This window comes from Neolamprologus brichardi, chromosome 13 (assembly GCF_056152115.1).
Source record: "Neolamprologus brichardi isolate AB-2024 chromosome 13, ASM5615211v1, whole genome shotgun sequence".
In the NCBI taxonomy this organism is placed as follows: domain Eukaryota; kingdom Metazoa; phylum Chordata; class Actinopteri; order Cichliformes; family Cichlidae; genus Neolamprologus; species Neolamprologus brichardi.
In genome coordinates, this window is record NC_142116.1 from 29,515,356 (window position 1) to 29,530,914 (window position 15,559).

Below are 15,559 nucleotides of genomic sequence, written 5' to 3' on the forward strand. Positions count from 1 at the left end.
GTGGTGTTAATGCACCTAATGTTTGTGGAAGGCTGTTTAAAAACCAAAAAAGAACAAGAAAATTTCAATTATTGGCGTGCAATACTGCAAACTTTCATCTCAATCCAATACCAAGTAAATGCAGGGCCAGTGTTGCAGACATCAACACCAATACTGAGGGATATTACGGACACTCATTCTATCACTAAGACCGATCATGCACCTCTGTGACAGAAAAGAGTCACACCAGCATATCTTAAAATATCTTAATTGTCTCTTAAGAAAAAAATAAAGAAAAATTACTTGAAAATTACTAGAATTAGAGCAAACAATTATTAGTATCTGCCTATGCTTCCTCACCACATGAATTAACACCCTGAGAAAACTAAAACTAGAATTCATTGAAATATTTAAGAAGAAAACACGATGTCAAAGGCTGTAACTTTGAACATGGCAACGAATCTAAAAAAAATCCTTGCTAACCAGTTAAAACTAAATATAGGGAAAACAGCTATTTAAACTGGGAGCATTACTCATAATCCACAACAAATAAATAAATAAATAAAGACTTTTACGAAGCTTTATAGTCATCACAGATATCCAGATAAAACAGATTGTGGCTCTGGATTCACAAAGCCCTACAACATTTCTGAAACAGTTAAGGCCCACATCCAGGTGGCTTTCCAGAAGAGTTTTACAAAGAATTTTGGTCTACGCTGGTTTATGCTAGTACGCTATGACAGGTTTTTTTTTTAAATGGCAACTCAAATTCAGAATGAGGACACACGGTCTTCAAACATGAACTCTGCCATTATTACAAATACTTCTAAAACCAGGGAAGGATCCTACACTCCCATCCACCTCCTGCCCAATCTCATTCATAAATGTAGACCCTAAAATACTCTGCAAAGCCATTGCCAGAACCAGAAAATCACTCCATCGATACACCCTGATCAAACAGGTTTTATCAAGGGTCAGCAATACATGCAGACTAATAAATGTAATAGATTCTTGCTCCATCCACAAATTAGAAACCACAGTTGTCTCTTTGGGAGACAGAATTTGACCCAGTAAACTGGACATTTCTATTAGCAGTTCTACACAAATCTGGATTTGGTTCGTTCTTCATAAATTGGATCAAAAGGTTTTCGAGCTCTCCAAATGCATGTGCTAGGACAAATGTTCTTTCTTCCCAAAACTTCAGTCTAAACAGAGGAACCAGACAGGGCTGCCCGCTTTCATAGATAAGTTCTCATCCATGTCAGACTGCTCTGTTAACTGAAGTAAATGAACAGTTCTGCTGCTGAACTGCAAATTAGACATTAGATATCACAACACAATTCCAACCTACAGCAGAGCTTCAAGAGAACAGACTTCCAAGGCTGATTGGGGAGATTGGGTTTGAATGGTTTGAATGGATCATGTTCAGTAGCTTCATTGTTAAAGCGGCTACATGAAGCTGTGGCTGCAAAGTGGCTGGTGGTCACCCCAAATTATTTGGAGAACACTGAAGGTGAAGGGACCCGTCAAGCAGGTGAAGACACTAACCAATCTAACCAAGAAGTCTTGGTTAATTTGTTGGAGGGTTTCTGACAGGTACCAACCCCTTTGCAGCTGGGCCAAGCAGAGTTTGGCTCTGTTAGTAGTGGAAACAAAAACAGTGCTCTATTCACATCGTGTATCATACAGATAGGGCACTGCTGACTGGGAGGGATGACTCGTCCATCACTAGAGCAAGTGCACTGAGTCAGCTAAACAGGTCCTTGGTGGAAGGTCCCCTAGATTGGGTAAGATTCACTTGGAGCTCCTAAAGGCTCTGGATTTTGTAGAGCTGTCTTGGTTGACATTCCTCTGCAACGGCATGTAGGGATATGAGGGGGTGCTTCTGGATTGGTAAACTGCGGTAGTGGTTTCCTATTTTTAGGAAGGAGGACTGAAGGGTGTGCTTCAATTAGATGGGAATCACACTATTCAGCCTCCCTGGGAAGGCCTATGCCAGCGTACTGGAGAGGATAAAATCAGGTATTCTGTAGGAGGTACTTCGGGAGTATGGGATATCTTGCCCATCATTGCAAACCATTTGGTCCCTGTGCATTTGCAGTGAGAACTCACTCCCCATTGCGCGCAATAAATCATGCTCATTCGCAGTGGGTGTTGGACTTTGCCGGGGCTGCCCTTTGTCACTGATTTTGCATAGAATTTTTTACAGATAGAAGTTCTAGGCATAGCCAAGGGCCAGAAAGCTTCTACTTTGGTGGCCTCAGGACCTCAGCTCTACTTTTTGCAGATGACGTGGTTCTGCTGATTTCAGTGTTGGCCTCCGGCTCTCACTGGAGTAATTTGCAACCAAGTTTGAAGGGGCCAGAAAGACAATTAGCACCTCCAAGACCAAGGCCATGGTTCTGACCAGAAAAGGGTGGAGTGCTCATTCTAGGTCAGGAAGAGCTCCTCTCCCAAGTGAAGGAGTTCAGGTATCTCAGGGTCTTGTTCGTGAGAGCACCTGTGGTCACAAGGTCTGAATAATGACTGGATAATGACTGAAAGAATGAGACTGTGGATACGAGCTGCAGAAATTAGCCTTCTCCAAAGGTGGATAACTCCTGTTATTACAGAACATTATGGAATTGCACAGTCATAGGTATTATATGTATATCCTAAAACTTCTAAATTGCACCCCTAAAATAACATCAGTAACACGTTATTTTGCATCGTATCAGTATGCTGTTACGAGTAGTATCTATCAAAAAAGGTTCATCTGTCAGTTGTCTGTTTGAGGTGGTTGTACACAAAGCTGAACACTGCTTTGTTCATAACACACCCACATCAAAAAGCTGCATTTGGCTCCAATGATGTGACATAATTAGGCTGCCAAGAATAAATATCAGTTGAAGGACTATTTATATCTCTGTGTCCTGCTTATTTCCATATCTGTCACAGCACAGTTCTTAAAACATAGACACTGGCCTGTGTTATTTTATAAAAATAGACTGAATTCAGTGAATGTAAGTTTAAAGATTTCTGTGGTAATCACCACTTAATTGCTGACTTCTGCAACTGAAGTGCTTTAGTTGGTCTTATAAAGGAAATATGTGCTTCTCCTTGTTTGAGTAACTCAACAGTGAGTCTTTGTTTGTTTGTTTGTGTTTCAAGCATTGTTTTAAGACTTGCTAGGATTAAGAAAATTAGGTTTCTAACACTTGGAAAAAAAACAACAGCTAATTTTACATGTCATATTTCTGCAGGAATGACCAAAAACTGTGATACTCCAGTTTAGTATGGGGAAGAAAATTATACAATAAAATTAAAGCAAAGAAACAGGTGAAAGGATCAAAATTGTGCTGCCAGTGATGATGATCTATGACATGTTTCTGAAATGTGGTGCCAGGAGTGAACCTGGTTAAAAACCCAAGACAACCCAAGGCTGGAGGAACTGAGGGCCAGTTTCAATGCATCTTCTACCCTTTCCCACTTGGTGAAGCATCTAAATTTGTGTAGTCATACTTTTGCTGCTGCAAATATCTCATTGGGGTGGAATTAGGCTGCACATTAGGCTCCTTTCTCTGATGGAAACAAGAAGATGGTAAAAAGGCTGGTTCTTATTTGCTATTTTACTCAAGCACTCACAGTGCTTTATACAACTTGCTCTATTCATCCAAACACTATTTTCTACACCTAAATGCTTTCTATTTAACATTCACACTCCAATGAGCACATTGGAGAACAATTTGGGGTTCGGTATCTTGCCCAAGAATACTTAAGCATGCAGACTTGAGCAGCCAGTAGTCGAACAACCAACCTTAGTAGATACCCGCTCCACCTCCTAAGCTACAACCACCCACAGGTGGATGCATTTTTATCCATTACTTTTTGGAAAACTTTCCTATTTCTTTCAATTCTCCCATTTATATTTTTGTTTGTTTTTGATCTTTGTTGTTATCATTTATAACAAAATGCCTGCATCAGTATAGTCTTGGTAATTCTAGGTTTTATAGCAGTTTAAAGCCTGAATCATTAAATAATTTCTTATTTTCTAAAAATGGAGAGTTTATCGAACCATCAGATGAATTTGTTTAAAAAATTAATAACATTTTCCATCCATCCATCTTCTTCCGCTTTATCCGGGGCCGGGTCGCAGGGGCAGCAGCCTAAGCAGAGAAGCCCAGACCTCCCTCTCCCCAGCCACCTCCTCTAGCTTATCCGGGGGAACACCAAGGCGTTCCCAGGCCAGCCGAGAGATATAATCTCTCCAGCGTGTCCTGGGTCTGCCCCGGGGCCTCCTCCCAGTGGGACATGCTCAGAACACCTCACCCAGGAGGCATCCTTGTCAGATGCCCGTACCACCTCAGCTGGCTCCTTTTGATATGGAGGAGCCCTCCCTTCTCCCATCACTTGCGAACAAGACCCTGAGATACTTGAACTCCTCCACTTGGGGCAGGAACTCATCCCCGACCTAGAGTGGGTACTCCACCCTTTTCCGGCTGAGAACCATGGCCTGCTGATCCTCATTCCTGCTCCTTCACACTCGGCTGTGAACCATTCCAGTGCGAGCTGGAGGCCCTCACCTGATGAAGCCAACAGAACCACATCATCCGCGAGAAGCAGAGATGAGATTCTGAGGCCACCAAAGTGAAAGCTCTCCGCCACTTGGCTGCGCCTAGAAATCCTGTCCATAAAAATTATTAACAGAATCGGTGACAAAGGGCAGCCCTGGCGGAGCCCATCACCCACCAGGAACGAGTCCGACTTATTGCCAGCAATGCGAAACAAGCTCTTGCAACGGTTGTATAGGGATCGAATGGCCCGTAGCAATGGGCCAGACACCCCATACTCCCGCAGCGCCTCCCACAGGACACCCCGAGGGACACGGTCGAATGCCTTCTCCAAGTCCACAAAACACATGTAGACTGGTTGGGCAAACTCCCATGCACCCTCAAGTATCCTTGAGAGGATAAAGAGCTGGTCCAGTGTTCCGCGACCAGGACAAAAACCGCATTGTTCCTCCTGTATCTGAGGTTCGACTAGCGGACAAACTCTCCTTTCCAGCACCCTGGCATAGACTTTCCCAGGGAGGCTGAGGAGTGTGATCCCCCTGTAGTTGGAACACACCCTCCGGTCCCCCTTCTTAAAGATGGGACCACCACCCCGGTCTGCCAGTCCAGGGGTACTGCCCCTGATCTCCACGCAACATTGCAGAGGCGTGTCAACCAGGACAGCCCTACAACATCCAGAGCCTTCAGGAACTCAGGGCGGACCTCATCCACACCAGGGGCTCTGCCACCAAGGACATAACATTTTAATTTCCATATAAAAATTTTAATTTGTATCATATTTGCTACATCTGCCATTTTTAAAAATTGCTTAAAATGTATTGTGAAATTTATTTTGGTTTTTCAGGGGAGAAAAACACACAGCTCATGCAGAAAACTGTGAATATCAAATATGATACACCAGGCATTAAAGGGATACCCATTTCCACTTTAACGGGCTTTTTGGTTTGCACTTCATCCCATATGGAAAAGATGTATATAAATCTTATAAAGTTTGTATCTGTCTTGTATGAAACTTGTATGAAAAGCATACAAGAGTGAAAACACATATAAGATCCCTTGAAAAATTATATAATGAAACTTGTATGTTTTGGATACTTACTAAAAAAAAAAAATGAAAGTAATGAGAAAGTGGCCACTTTCATGAGTAAATCATATATGTTTTTACTATTTCTTTTCCATATGGGATGTGCTGGACTCTCTACTCTGGGCATACTCACACTTGGCTGTCTGTAGGATAACTAAATATGCTTAAACCCTTATGCTTAAACTAGACTTTGGTTGTGCTAGAGCACATTTCCAAAGTGTGTGTGTGTGTGTGAAGGAGCGGGAGAGTAAGCAGGAGAGAGTTGAGTTGAGATGCCGAGGCAAACTGAAGTGTACTTGGAGCTGGACGTTTGGAAGGTAGTGCCAGGCCAACAACCTGCTGCTGACCTTCTACCGCTTGCCCATTGAGAGCCTGCTAACATACTGCATCACAATATGGTACGGCAGCTGCACTAAGGCGGAGAGAGTGAGGCTTCAGAGTGTAGTCAAGGCAGCACAGAAGATCATTGGCTGCCCTCTCCCCTCCCTGATGGACATTTATTCCTCCCACTGCCTCAGCAGAGCAGCAAAGATCATCAAAGACAGCTCCCACCCTGGTTCTAACTTGTTCAGCCTGCTTCCCTCAGGGAAGTGCTACAGGTGCATCAGCACAAAGAACCACAGACTCAAGAACAGTTTCTTCCCAAAGGCCATAACCACCCTTAATTCATACACGTACAGATGACACAGTCCCACCCCCCATTTTCCCATTTCCCTCTATAAACCAACACTGTGTAATACCACATTCTGTGAGCAATAACCCGTACTGTATTATACATAACACTATTTATTTACATATTTACTGTTTTACACCAGATTGTATATTTGTACATGATGTACATGATGTTTGCATTGAGTTGGAGATGCTCTGTATCTCATTGTACAACTGTATAGTGACAATAAAGACATTCTATTCTATTCTATTCTATTCTATTCTATTATACCACTTCCTCACTTTAGTATAGCAAGATCACTCCTTTCACCAGTTGTATGCATGCATGTAGAATGTTATCACAAGTGGGCCTGAAATGTTATTGCACCTTCACAGAGAGCCTATAGTAAGTTGAAGACATCCAGGTACCCTGCTCAAGGGAGGTGATCGGTGGTCGTAACTCTTCTTAGAGTGGGAGGGGGTCAAGGATGGGCTGGACTGAAGGTATAGGGATACGTGATGTGCTGTGGAATGTTCTTTGTTTGAATGCCTGTGTGGGTATATAAGATGTGAGGGCGGTGGCCAAATTTCAGAGATGATCCTAGTGTTTGGCTAGCATTTTTCTCTCCACATTGCAATATGTTTATTAAACCCACTTCAAATTACAATCACTGGGTGCGTTGCAGGTTGTTGTTAAAATTTCCATAACAGTACATAATCACGGTCTTTGATAGTTTTTGGAAAATAACATGACTTTTGTGGAAGCTGCGGAGAAAAGATTCTCATGCAGGAAAAGGTATCACACGAAAAATCCTTTGTTTGTTTCCAAACTCGTAAAAAAAGGACAAGCTCTGGGTCTCATTAGAAAGCCTACGTATTATATTGTTTTCAAAGTATCAGTAATCAGTCAAATATGCAAAGTCTGTTTACTTGTCAGATATGGGCCTCATTTTCTCTTTAAAGTGTTTAATTCAATAGTTAATCCCGCTGTGATGCTGTGCTCTGTACTGCACTTTGTGAAAACTTTTTTCGCAAATTTTTTGTGGAAAAAAATTCTGCTCTCAGACCTTCATCCTCTCAGGCTTAAGCACTCCCATCTGTACCTCCTCCCAGCAAGGGTTGAGCAGTTTGAGCCTGTGAGTCCGTCCTCTAAAGGAGATGGTTCAGGATATAAGATTTTTATATTCTCTATCAGACTGTGTTCGCCTTTTGACTCAACAGGACCAACTATACTTGCTCTGATAAACAATTCTCTTGCATCTGGTTGTATTCCAGCTGCCTTTAAACATGTTGTTTTGCAATCACTTATTAAAAAGAAGAACCTAGAACCTGCTGATCTTTCAAACTACAGACCTATATCTAAATGATCATTTCTGTCTAAGGTTCTTGAAAAAGTTGTTTTAAACCAAATCAATTAATTTTTAAGCTTACAGGTTCTAGATCATATCATAGCACAGAACAGAGACTGCTTTTTTTTTTAGAGTTTTAATGCTTTAAATCGTTTACTCTACTAGCCCTGCAGTTCTAGTGCTTCTGTCTGTCAGCTGCCTTTGAGGCTGTGGACCACGAGATCCTTCTGTCTCATCTAGAACATGAAGGTGGAATCCAAGGCACAGTTCAGACTTGGTTCAAATCATACCTGACAAACAGAAGTTTCTCTGCACTTCTACAACAGCACCACTCACTTGTGGAGTGACTCAAGGGTCCATTCTGGGCCCACTTCTTTTCATTGTATATCTTGCCTCTAGGTTCTATCTTTAGAAAACAAAGTATTTCTTTCCACTGCTTTGATCTTGACTTCCGGGTGTGTATGCTCATTCAGCTGAACAGCATAGATCCATGGAAACCCTTGTTAAACTGTCTTAGCAACATCAAGTCAGTCATCTAACCAGATGCTTTTACGCAAACCTAAAACCAGATTAAAACAGAGAAGTGGTTAATAGCAATACATATATGGAATAATGCATATATCCATGCATCTATCTGCACAGGTAGGACAGTACACACATTTACATTTTTATTAAAAAATAAAATTATAATTGAAAACACATTTTTCTCCTTATTTTTTGGCACCAGTGTGACATCCTTTATAGACTATACTTTTATTTATTTTTATTTTAAAAAAGTATTTTTTTTTTGTGAGATATTGTGAGTTGAGTTATTGTACAATTCTGTTCTTTTAAATGTTTGACAACTTAATAAAGAATTTATTTATTCTAAACAATTTATTCTTATTTCTTTAGTTGAATACATGTAAATGCCAAGACAAGACAGTTTGACAAGTACAAAATATAATTTTTCGACGTTTTTTTTGTATCCATGCATCTGTAACACCTGATGTATAAGGGATAATTAATTTCACCAATAACATCTAATTTGTAAAGATGAAATATAATTATTTTTGATATTTCCAAATTATGATGTTTACAATATCAATCTTATATTACTAAATTGACACTTAACTACTTGACACATTAACTTATGAAGTCAAGTTTACTGTATTTATGGACTATATCAAAGTTTAATGTCGGCTAAATCTACTCAAGTAATGGGATTTCAAGCCAGGTGAATTAGTTGAGCCTACAAATTCACCTCTTTTCCGAACGTCATTTTTTGCGTTTTTGTTAGGTGCATATCATATACGTGTATAGATAAAAAAGTAAGTATCCAACCACAGTGAAAGTTGTGAAACCTTCTTTACTGTGGGAATGATATTTGATTAAATATATTCTTAAATACAAATTTACTCAAAGGGGGTGAACCATGTTTGGTTGAGGAGTGCAGTATAGCACACTTATTTTTAGACAGTCGATGGTTGACGTGGTCCCGTAATCATTCATAGATGTAAATTAATTTTCCTGTTTATAAACATACAATAAGCCCCATCCTTATCCTGTATTTTATTATTTTATGTTATTTCATTGTTGTCAGTGTGATTAGGTTAATCAGTTTGCGAACAGCACGAAAGAACCGAAGAATGTCGTAGCATCTACTAATATCCTGAAGAAAAAAACAACAACAACAAAACCCCTCCAGACTCCTCCACATCCCCGGGCCATGTGCAGACTGGAAATGCTCTGCATCTCTGTGCACGCCTTGATTAGTTTTCCCACAATGCAACGCGGATCTGTCATGGCTGCTCACTGATTCCGCTTGCTCCACATGGGCAGAAATAAACATTTTATCACTGATTGAGACGCTCCGAATCGGCTCGTTAGTACAGCGCTTTATAGCTGGCTTTTATCTGGGACCGTCCTGACTGAAGGCAGCAGCTCCAGCTTGACTTTGGCAGGAACCAAATCCGTTCAGTCATGCCGCCGCTAGACGTGGAGATCGCAGCACTCCGAGGGTTTTTAACTGCCAGTGAAACAGCGGAATGGAAGCAGAACATTTTCAGTATTGCAGGTGAGGCAGCCGCTTGATTCTGCTCCTTTATTCACCACGTAGCTATTGACACTGTCATAACGAGGTTAGTTTTGTCTCAGGTTCTCAAAGCTGTCAGGTTGTGCTTGCCTGCCAAGCGAAGGCGCATTTAAAATGTAGAAGCATTTGATGGTAACAGCTCTGGTCTTAAGTGTAATCTTTAACGGTATTGACAGGACTTCCTGTGTTGTCTTAATAAAAGTGTTGAGTGCTAGAGCAACAGTCTAAATGAGTTCATGTTCATGTAATGTCTGCTAAGCAAACTTAGCTACGGTACGTGTCATTCGCGCTCTGGTGGATGTCACACCAAATCCCATTTATTTTTTTGGCAGTAAAAACTTGCATTGCTTGTGGGCAGCGGTAGCTATTGCGTCTTGTAATATTGTAAAGCGATTTAAAATTTGGTATGTAACTATGCTATTCGGCGTTAATCTTATACTGGGATTGATTTTCAGTAAATGATGAAGTCGATTTAAAAGAAATTAAACATTAGCTAACGTTAGCTTTAGTTCGCCCAGTTGTCCCTATGTTCGCTGGAGACGTAGCTGGACGGAAACTAGATGGTTAATTTGAAAAGCTATGAACTAAAGCTAGCGTGGTTGTTTTTTTTTCCTGGTAAGGTTTATCATTAGAGTCTAGCATGACGTCTTCTTTCCATACACCTGCGCCCAGTCGACTCGAGCCGCATCTGTCAGCTGCGTTTAGAACCCTGAAACTAATCCACAACTGCCAGAAAGCCCCAATGGTAGACATCCTGTATTAAACAGTGCTGTCTGTTTAACTAGAGCTCTCTTTGTTACCAGCAGGCTTTAAATGGCCAGACTGCGAGATTCCTGCTAGATAACCCGTCTCTAGTGTGACTTTAGTACGGTTTGTTCCTAGACCACGTCTTATTTCTGCCGCAGTAATTGACAGTGCATTAGCATTTAATTAAACTGGAGTGATTTGTCATTGGAGATATGAAAGAAACTTAAGGTAGGGACGAAAATTGCAGTCTTAAAGCACAATATTCAGCAACTAGCTGTAAATCTATTATCCAGTTCTTGGAAGACAATTTCTTATAAGAATGAAAGAGCCTTTCACTGTCAGTTTAAAGGTAACATGATAGTCATTTTTTTCTGTTGAAATAAAACGGCCAGATTGAAATATTTAGGAAAGCATTAGCTTTGGACTGGATAGCAATAGTCAGACTTTACCCCAGATGCTCTGTTATACTGGAAGGCTGAGGCTGTAGAATAAAGTAGCCTAAAACAATGAAGGAAACGAGAGATGGCTCTTTATTACAGGGTCCCACTGTAGCCAGGTAAGTACTTAATGACCTGTACCTCATTTGATTTTGGTGTGACACGTTTTCTATGTTGAAAATGAAACAGATATGTCTTTAAATTGGACACAGCTCACAGTGAGTGACACCACTGTTGTTCTCGGGCTGTAAATGGTTCGATGCGCTCTGCTAAGGTGCTCTATGTGCCAGAATGTGTGCAGGCGTCGTCCATCTCTCTGACATCCACACTGTCTTCTTATGGGCTTTGTTGGTTGAGTGGCATGGTTAAGTGCTGCGATCTTTTGCAAGATCCCAAAACAGTCATACTGGTTTCTGTTTTATCCTTGAAAGAGATACTTTTTCTCTCTCCATTTAACGTCATTAGACACCTTTTCTTCATAGCTGGCTCTAGAGTTTTTGTAGTTTGCTGCATCTAAGGTGCCCTACAGTACAAAGAATGAAAACTCCTCTGTACACCATTGCATCTGCTTGCTTACATATGCAGTTTATTTTGGGTTTTTCACACAAAAAACATAGATGGAAAATCAGTAAATGTAGCTGAAAAACTGTGCATCAATTTGTTTGTCATGATCTTTATATGTTATCCAGGTATGAATACAAAAAAACTGTTTCCTTCCTGCACTGTCATTGCGAGATGTGTTCATGCTGTTGGTATGAAAAGTCTGTCGATGGTTTTATGTGATGAATGCACATTTGAAGATGTAATTAATTTGGTGCAAAAAACCGCAGGCACTGCTCTCTCTTTTTATTTTATTTGATGCGCTTCATTTGATGTACGTACTTGTACAGATGGACTTGTTAAAAATTTGTTCTTAAAAATTTCTTATTTTTATCAGATCGAGAGGTCTTTCTGTTTACCCGATCCACTGTTTTATTGTACAGCTATTCAGGTAACAGTTTTTTGTACTCTTACCTAAGTTTAACTGCCACTCTTTGATACTTTAAATTAAAACTGCATACTTTTATTCAACAACTACATTATCAGTTATGTTTAGTGTAAGTGCCATTTGTAGTTACTTCATGTTTTCATTTGAGGTAATTTGTTTGATAAAATTTGATGTTTGAGAATAATGTATATTGTTATCATTTCAGTTTATTTTGGAAAGTCTCAACAGGTTGTTGAGCTTTATTGTGAAAGGTTGATGCGGAAAATAAACAAGCGGACGGCGGAGCCACACGATGGTTTTAACGTTGTTGTTGCTAACAAACCGACACGTAAAACAGTCGCATGTCCGACCGTAGTGTTATTATTTTTAATATAAGAGAAAGAGAGAACTATAAGAAGAAATTAACATAGCAGCTACATTTAGCTAACGTGTTCATCTAACAGTTTAAGATGTTTGCCAAATAGTTTGCAAGCTACAATACTGTGCATTCTTGAGCCACCCCTGTTTTCTTTATAAAGTTAGCACAAAAAGTAAGGAAATTTCTTTGGTTAATTATGTCTTTGTTGTAACAATGCTTCTTGGCATAGAAGCTTGGGTGGCTGTAGCTCAGGAGGTAGAGCAGGTCACCTACTGATCGGAAGGTTGGAGGTTCGATCCCAGGCTCCTCCAGTCTGCATGCCAAGTATCCTTGGGCAAGATACTAACCCCAAGTTGCTTTCCGATGCATCCATCGGAGTATGAATGTGTGTGAATGTATTTAGAAAGCATTATCTATATGCTTGTGAGATTGGGTGAATGTGGCATGTTGTATAGAGCACTTTGAGTACTCCGGGAGAGTAGAAAAGCGCTATATAAGAATCAGTCCATTTACCATTTACCATTCTTGGCAGTAAATCATATACTGCTGGAAACCCTGCGTATTTCCCCGTAGTAAGGAAAATGCATGTGGGTTGAGCAGCACAACTAAAAATGAAAAAATCAACTCTGATAACTTAAGAAAAACTTGGCAATGTGAAATTGGCTTTTCTGTTGGCTCATGTTTGGTGTCATTTATTGGTTTGGATGAATAAACAAGACCTATTGGCAATTAATCAGTTGCAAAACCATGTAAATCACAGTTCAACAAAAGAATGCTTAATACTAAAACAGTGAATTTGAAATGAAACCACATATGTATAGGCTTTCATCTTTAATTCAAGGGGTTAAGCCAAAGTATTGTATTTATAACAGTTTTATGCATTGTCCTCCATTCACAGGGTGATAAAATTAATTGGACAAAATAACATCATTTGAAAAATAATTTACTGCAAGATTTGGGTAGCTCTAGCAGGCAGAAACTAAAGACTGCAGCCGTCTTTAGTTTCTGAGATTAGCTAACTGACTTGGCCAGTGAAGAATATCCCATTTCTTTGCCCTGAGAAACTCTAGGGTTGCTTTTGCAATATGTTCTGGTTCATTATCTATTTGCACTGTGAGGTGGCATCCAATCAGTTTTGCAGCAGTTGGCTAAATCTCATTAGAGAGCATAGCCCTTTGTACTTCAGAATACATCCGGCTATCAACAGTCGTATCAGCAAGAAACACTACTGGCCTGGCTCCATTGGCAGACATACATGTCCATGCAATAACTTTGCCAGATGACAAATAGTAAGCTCTCCCTTTCCTTTTCCAAACTTGTGTACCTACTCCATACTTTTCACCACTCTGGTACAAGTCAATCTTGGTTTCATCTGAAGCATTCGATTGTTTTTTATGTGAGAATTTATAGGAGTAAGTTAATTTGACACCGCTTGTGTCGAGCCAAATGAGATTGTTTGACTTTCTTGGCAGGTAATATTTCATAAACCATTGTTCTTATATCCCCTCCACCTATTACCATGGAAGTGTTGTGGCAAGATTTATGATGAACTGACATCTTCTTCTGCATTATTTCCCAAAAGTGTGTCGTATCAGAGGTGGTGTAGGGTGTAGATGATCGTAGAACATAAGACTCAGAATTAAAGCCAGGCTAATGCAGCTGATTAAGCTTTTATGCAGATTATCGAAGCTGTATGGACAGCCCTGCTTCAAGAAGGACAAGCAGCCTGTGACTGTGTGCATTTTTTAGTTTTTCACTAACTCCACACAGTAGAGAAATTGGGGTTCCCGTGTGAGCTATTCCTGATCTTTCATCTTGAATCTATATTGCTTCTCAGCCCTGTACGCTTTTGCAAATTCTATTCACCATTTTCTTATTAACTGCAGCTCAATGCCTGAACGTTTATGAATTATGGACTAATTTGAGGGCCCCTGCCTTGTTTTCCGTAATTGCTGCCATTTCATCAGTAGACCTGAAGAGTAGTTGAAATGTCATTAAACATGTGGCCATACCTCAGGCTTTCATTTTCCCCTCATAAAGCCGGAGCCTTCCTCCTCTCGTCTTCTCCCTCCCACCTCACTGCGCTGCTATGGCAGCCCCTGGGTTTCATTAGATCGGCAGTCAGATGAAAATCTCCACACCTCTTTTACAGCACCAGTCACACTGCAAGCATTTATTAAAGCCAAGGGGACAGTTGAGCAACCATGTGACTGGCCTGTGGATGTGGACATGTGGGATAGGCTCACATTCCTACATGAAAATAGTTTTCTATCTTTGACAAAACGATGGTGTTTGGATTCGAGGATGCATGTCATTGGTAATGGGGATGCACCGTCTTATTGTTTCTAACAGATTCATTCAGGTTCACAGTAACATCACAGCTGGGAAAAGCACTTAACATGTCTGATGAACAGATATATCATTTATACAGAAACAGCGGGAATTCTCAGTAAGCAGCTGCAGCCTGTCGTTGTCATTCTCTGACTAGAGCAGATTGTAACCTGTCCCTAAACAATTAAAAGTGAAGGTATGTTGGTGCCGTGAGAGGGTGCAGCAGCTGACTATCAACTCGGTCTAATCAAAGTATAGCGTTCTCAAACTTTCCACAATGAGTACCACCTCAGGAAACATTTGGTGCTTTAGCAGTGGACATGGGTCAGCATTGGCACCCTGACTGGTCTGCAGCTATACAGCCCCCTACGCAACAAACGTTGATACACAATGTAGTTGTGTATATTTTAATCTTTTAAAATACATAGTAAAAAGTATCAGAGCAAATTTTGTAGTAATTGGCAATGCCACTGAACGGGAAGTTGTGCAGTGTCCCTGCACAGTGGAAAAAACGAATATACATTTTAGCATTCAAGGCATGGTGAGCTGTCTGGAAATCAACTAAGCAAACCTCTTTTGGATATAGAGAGATTTTATTTATTTATTTTTAATTTAAAAAAAGGTTTTTTGTTGTCCACACCTGGTTTGTGATGGAGACAATCTTGTCTGTTTCTCAACTTGGCCAGGCTTTGTTATGCAGCTCAGAGCACAATCTACTTCCTCCCCTCTATTCCCTCCACAAGGGTAGCACAAAGTAATCAATGCTAATGAGCCAAGCCAGTCTCCCTGCTCAAATAAAAAGCTAATGAAAGACGGGGAGATGTTGAACGGAGCACTCGGGCAACACAATTATTTCTTGTTGGCAAGCGATGGCCCAGCAGCTGCCCTCTGTCTTTCAATAAATCGACATTTTTCATCATCTCTGTATCAGCCTTTTCAGCATGTCCTCTTTATCTCACAAGTGTGCGGTGGTTTTGGAGCATTAGCCAGGTAAATACACACTGTATGCAG

At 40.5% G+C, this 15,559-nt stretch overlaps 1 protein-coding gene across 2 annotated transcripts in view; it reads left to right on the forward strand.

Annotated features, from left to right (window-relative positions):
• Positions 1 to 9,390: 9,390 nt before the first annotated feature.
• Positions 9,391 to 15,559, forward strand: part of ttc27 (tetratricopeptide repeat domain 27) — an 86,286-nt gene continuing 80,117 nt past the window's right edge. For both annotated transcript variants that reach the window (XM_087850427.1, XM_087850428.1), the window contains exon 1: positions 9,391 to 9,669. In XM_087850427.1, the coding sequence (XP_087706553.1) occupies positions 9,576 to 9,669 (94 nt within the window). In that variant the 5' untranslated portion in view covers positions 9,391 to 9,575. The remainder of the gene's footprint in view (positions 9,670 to 15,559) is intronic.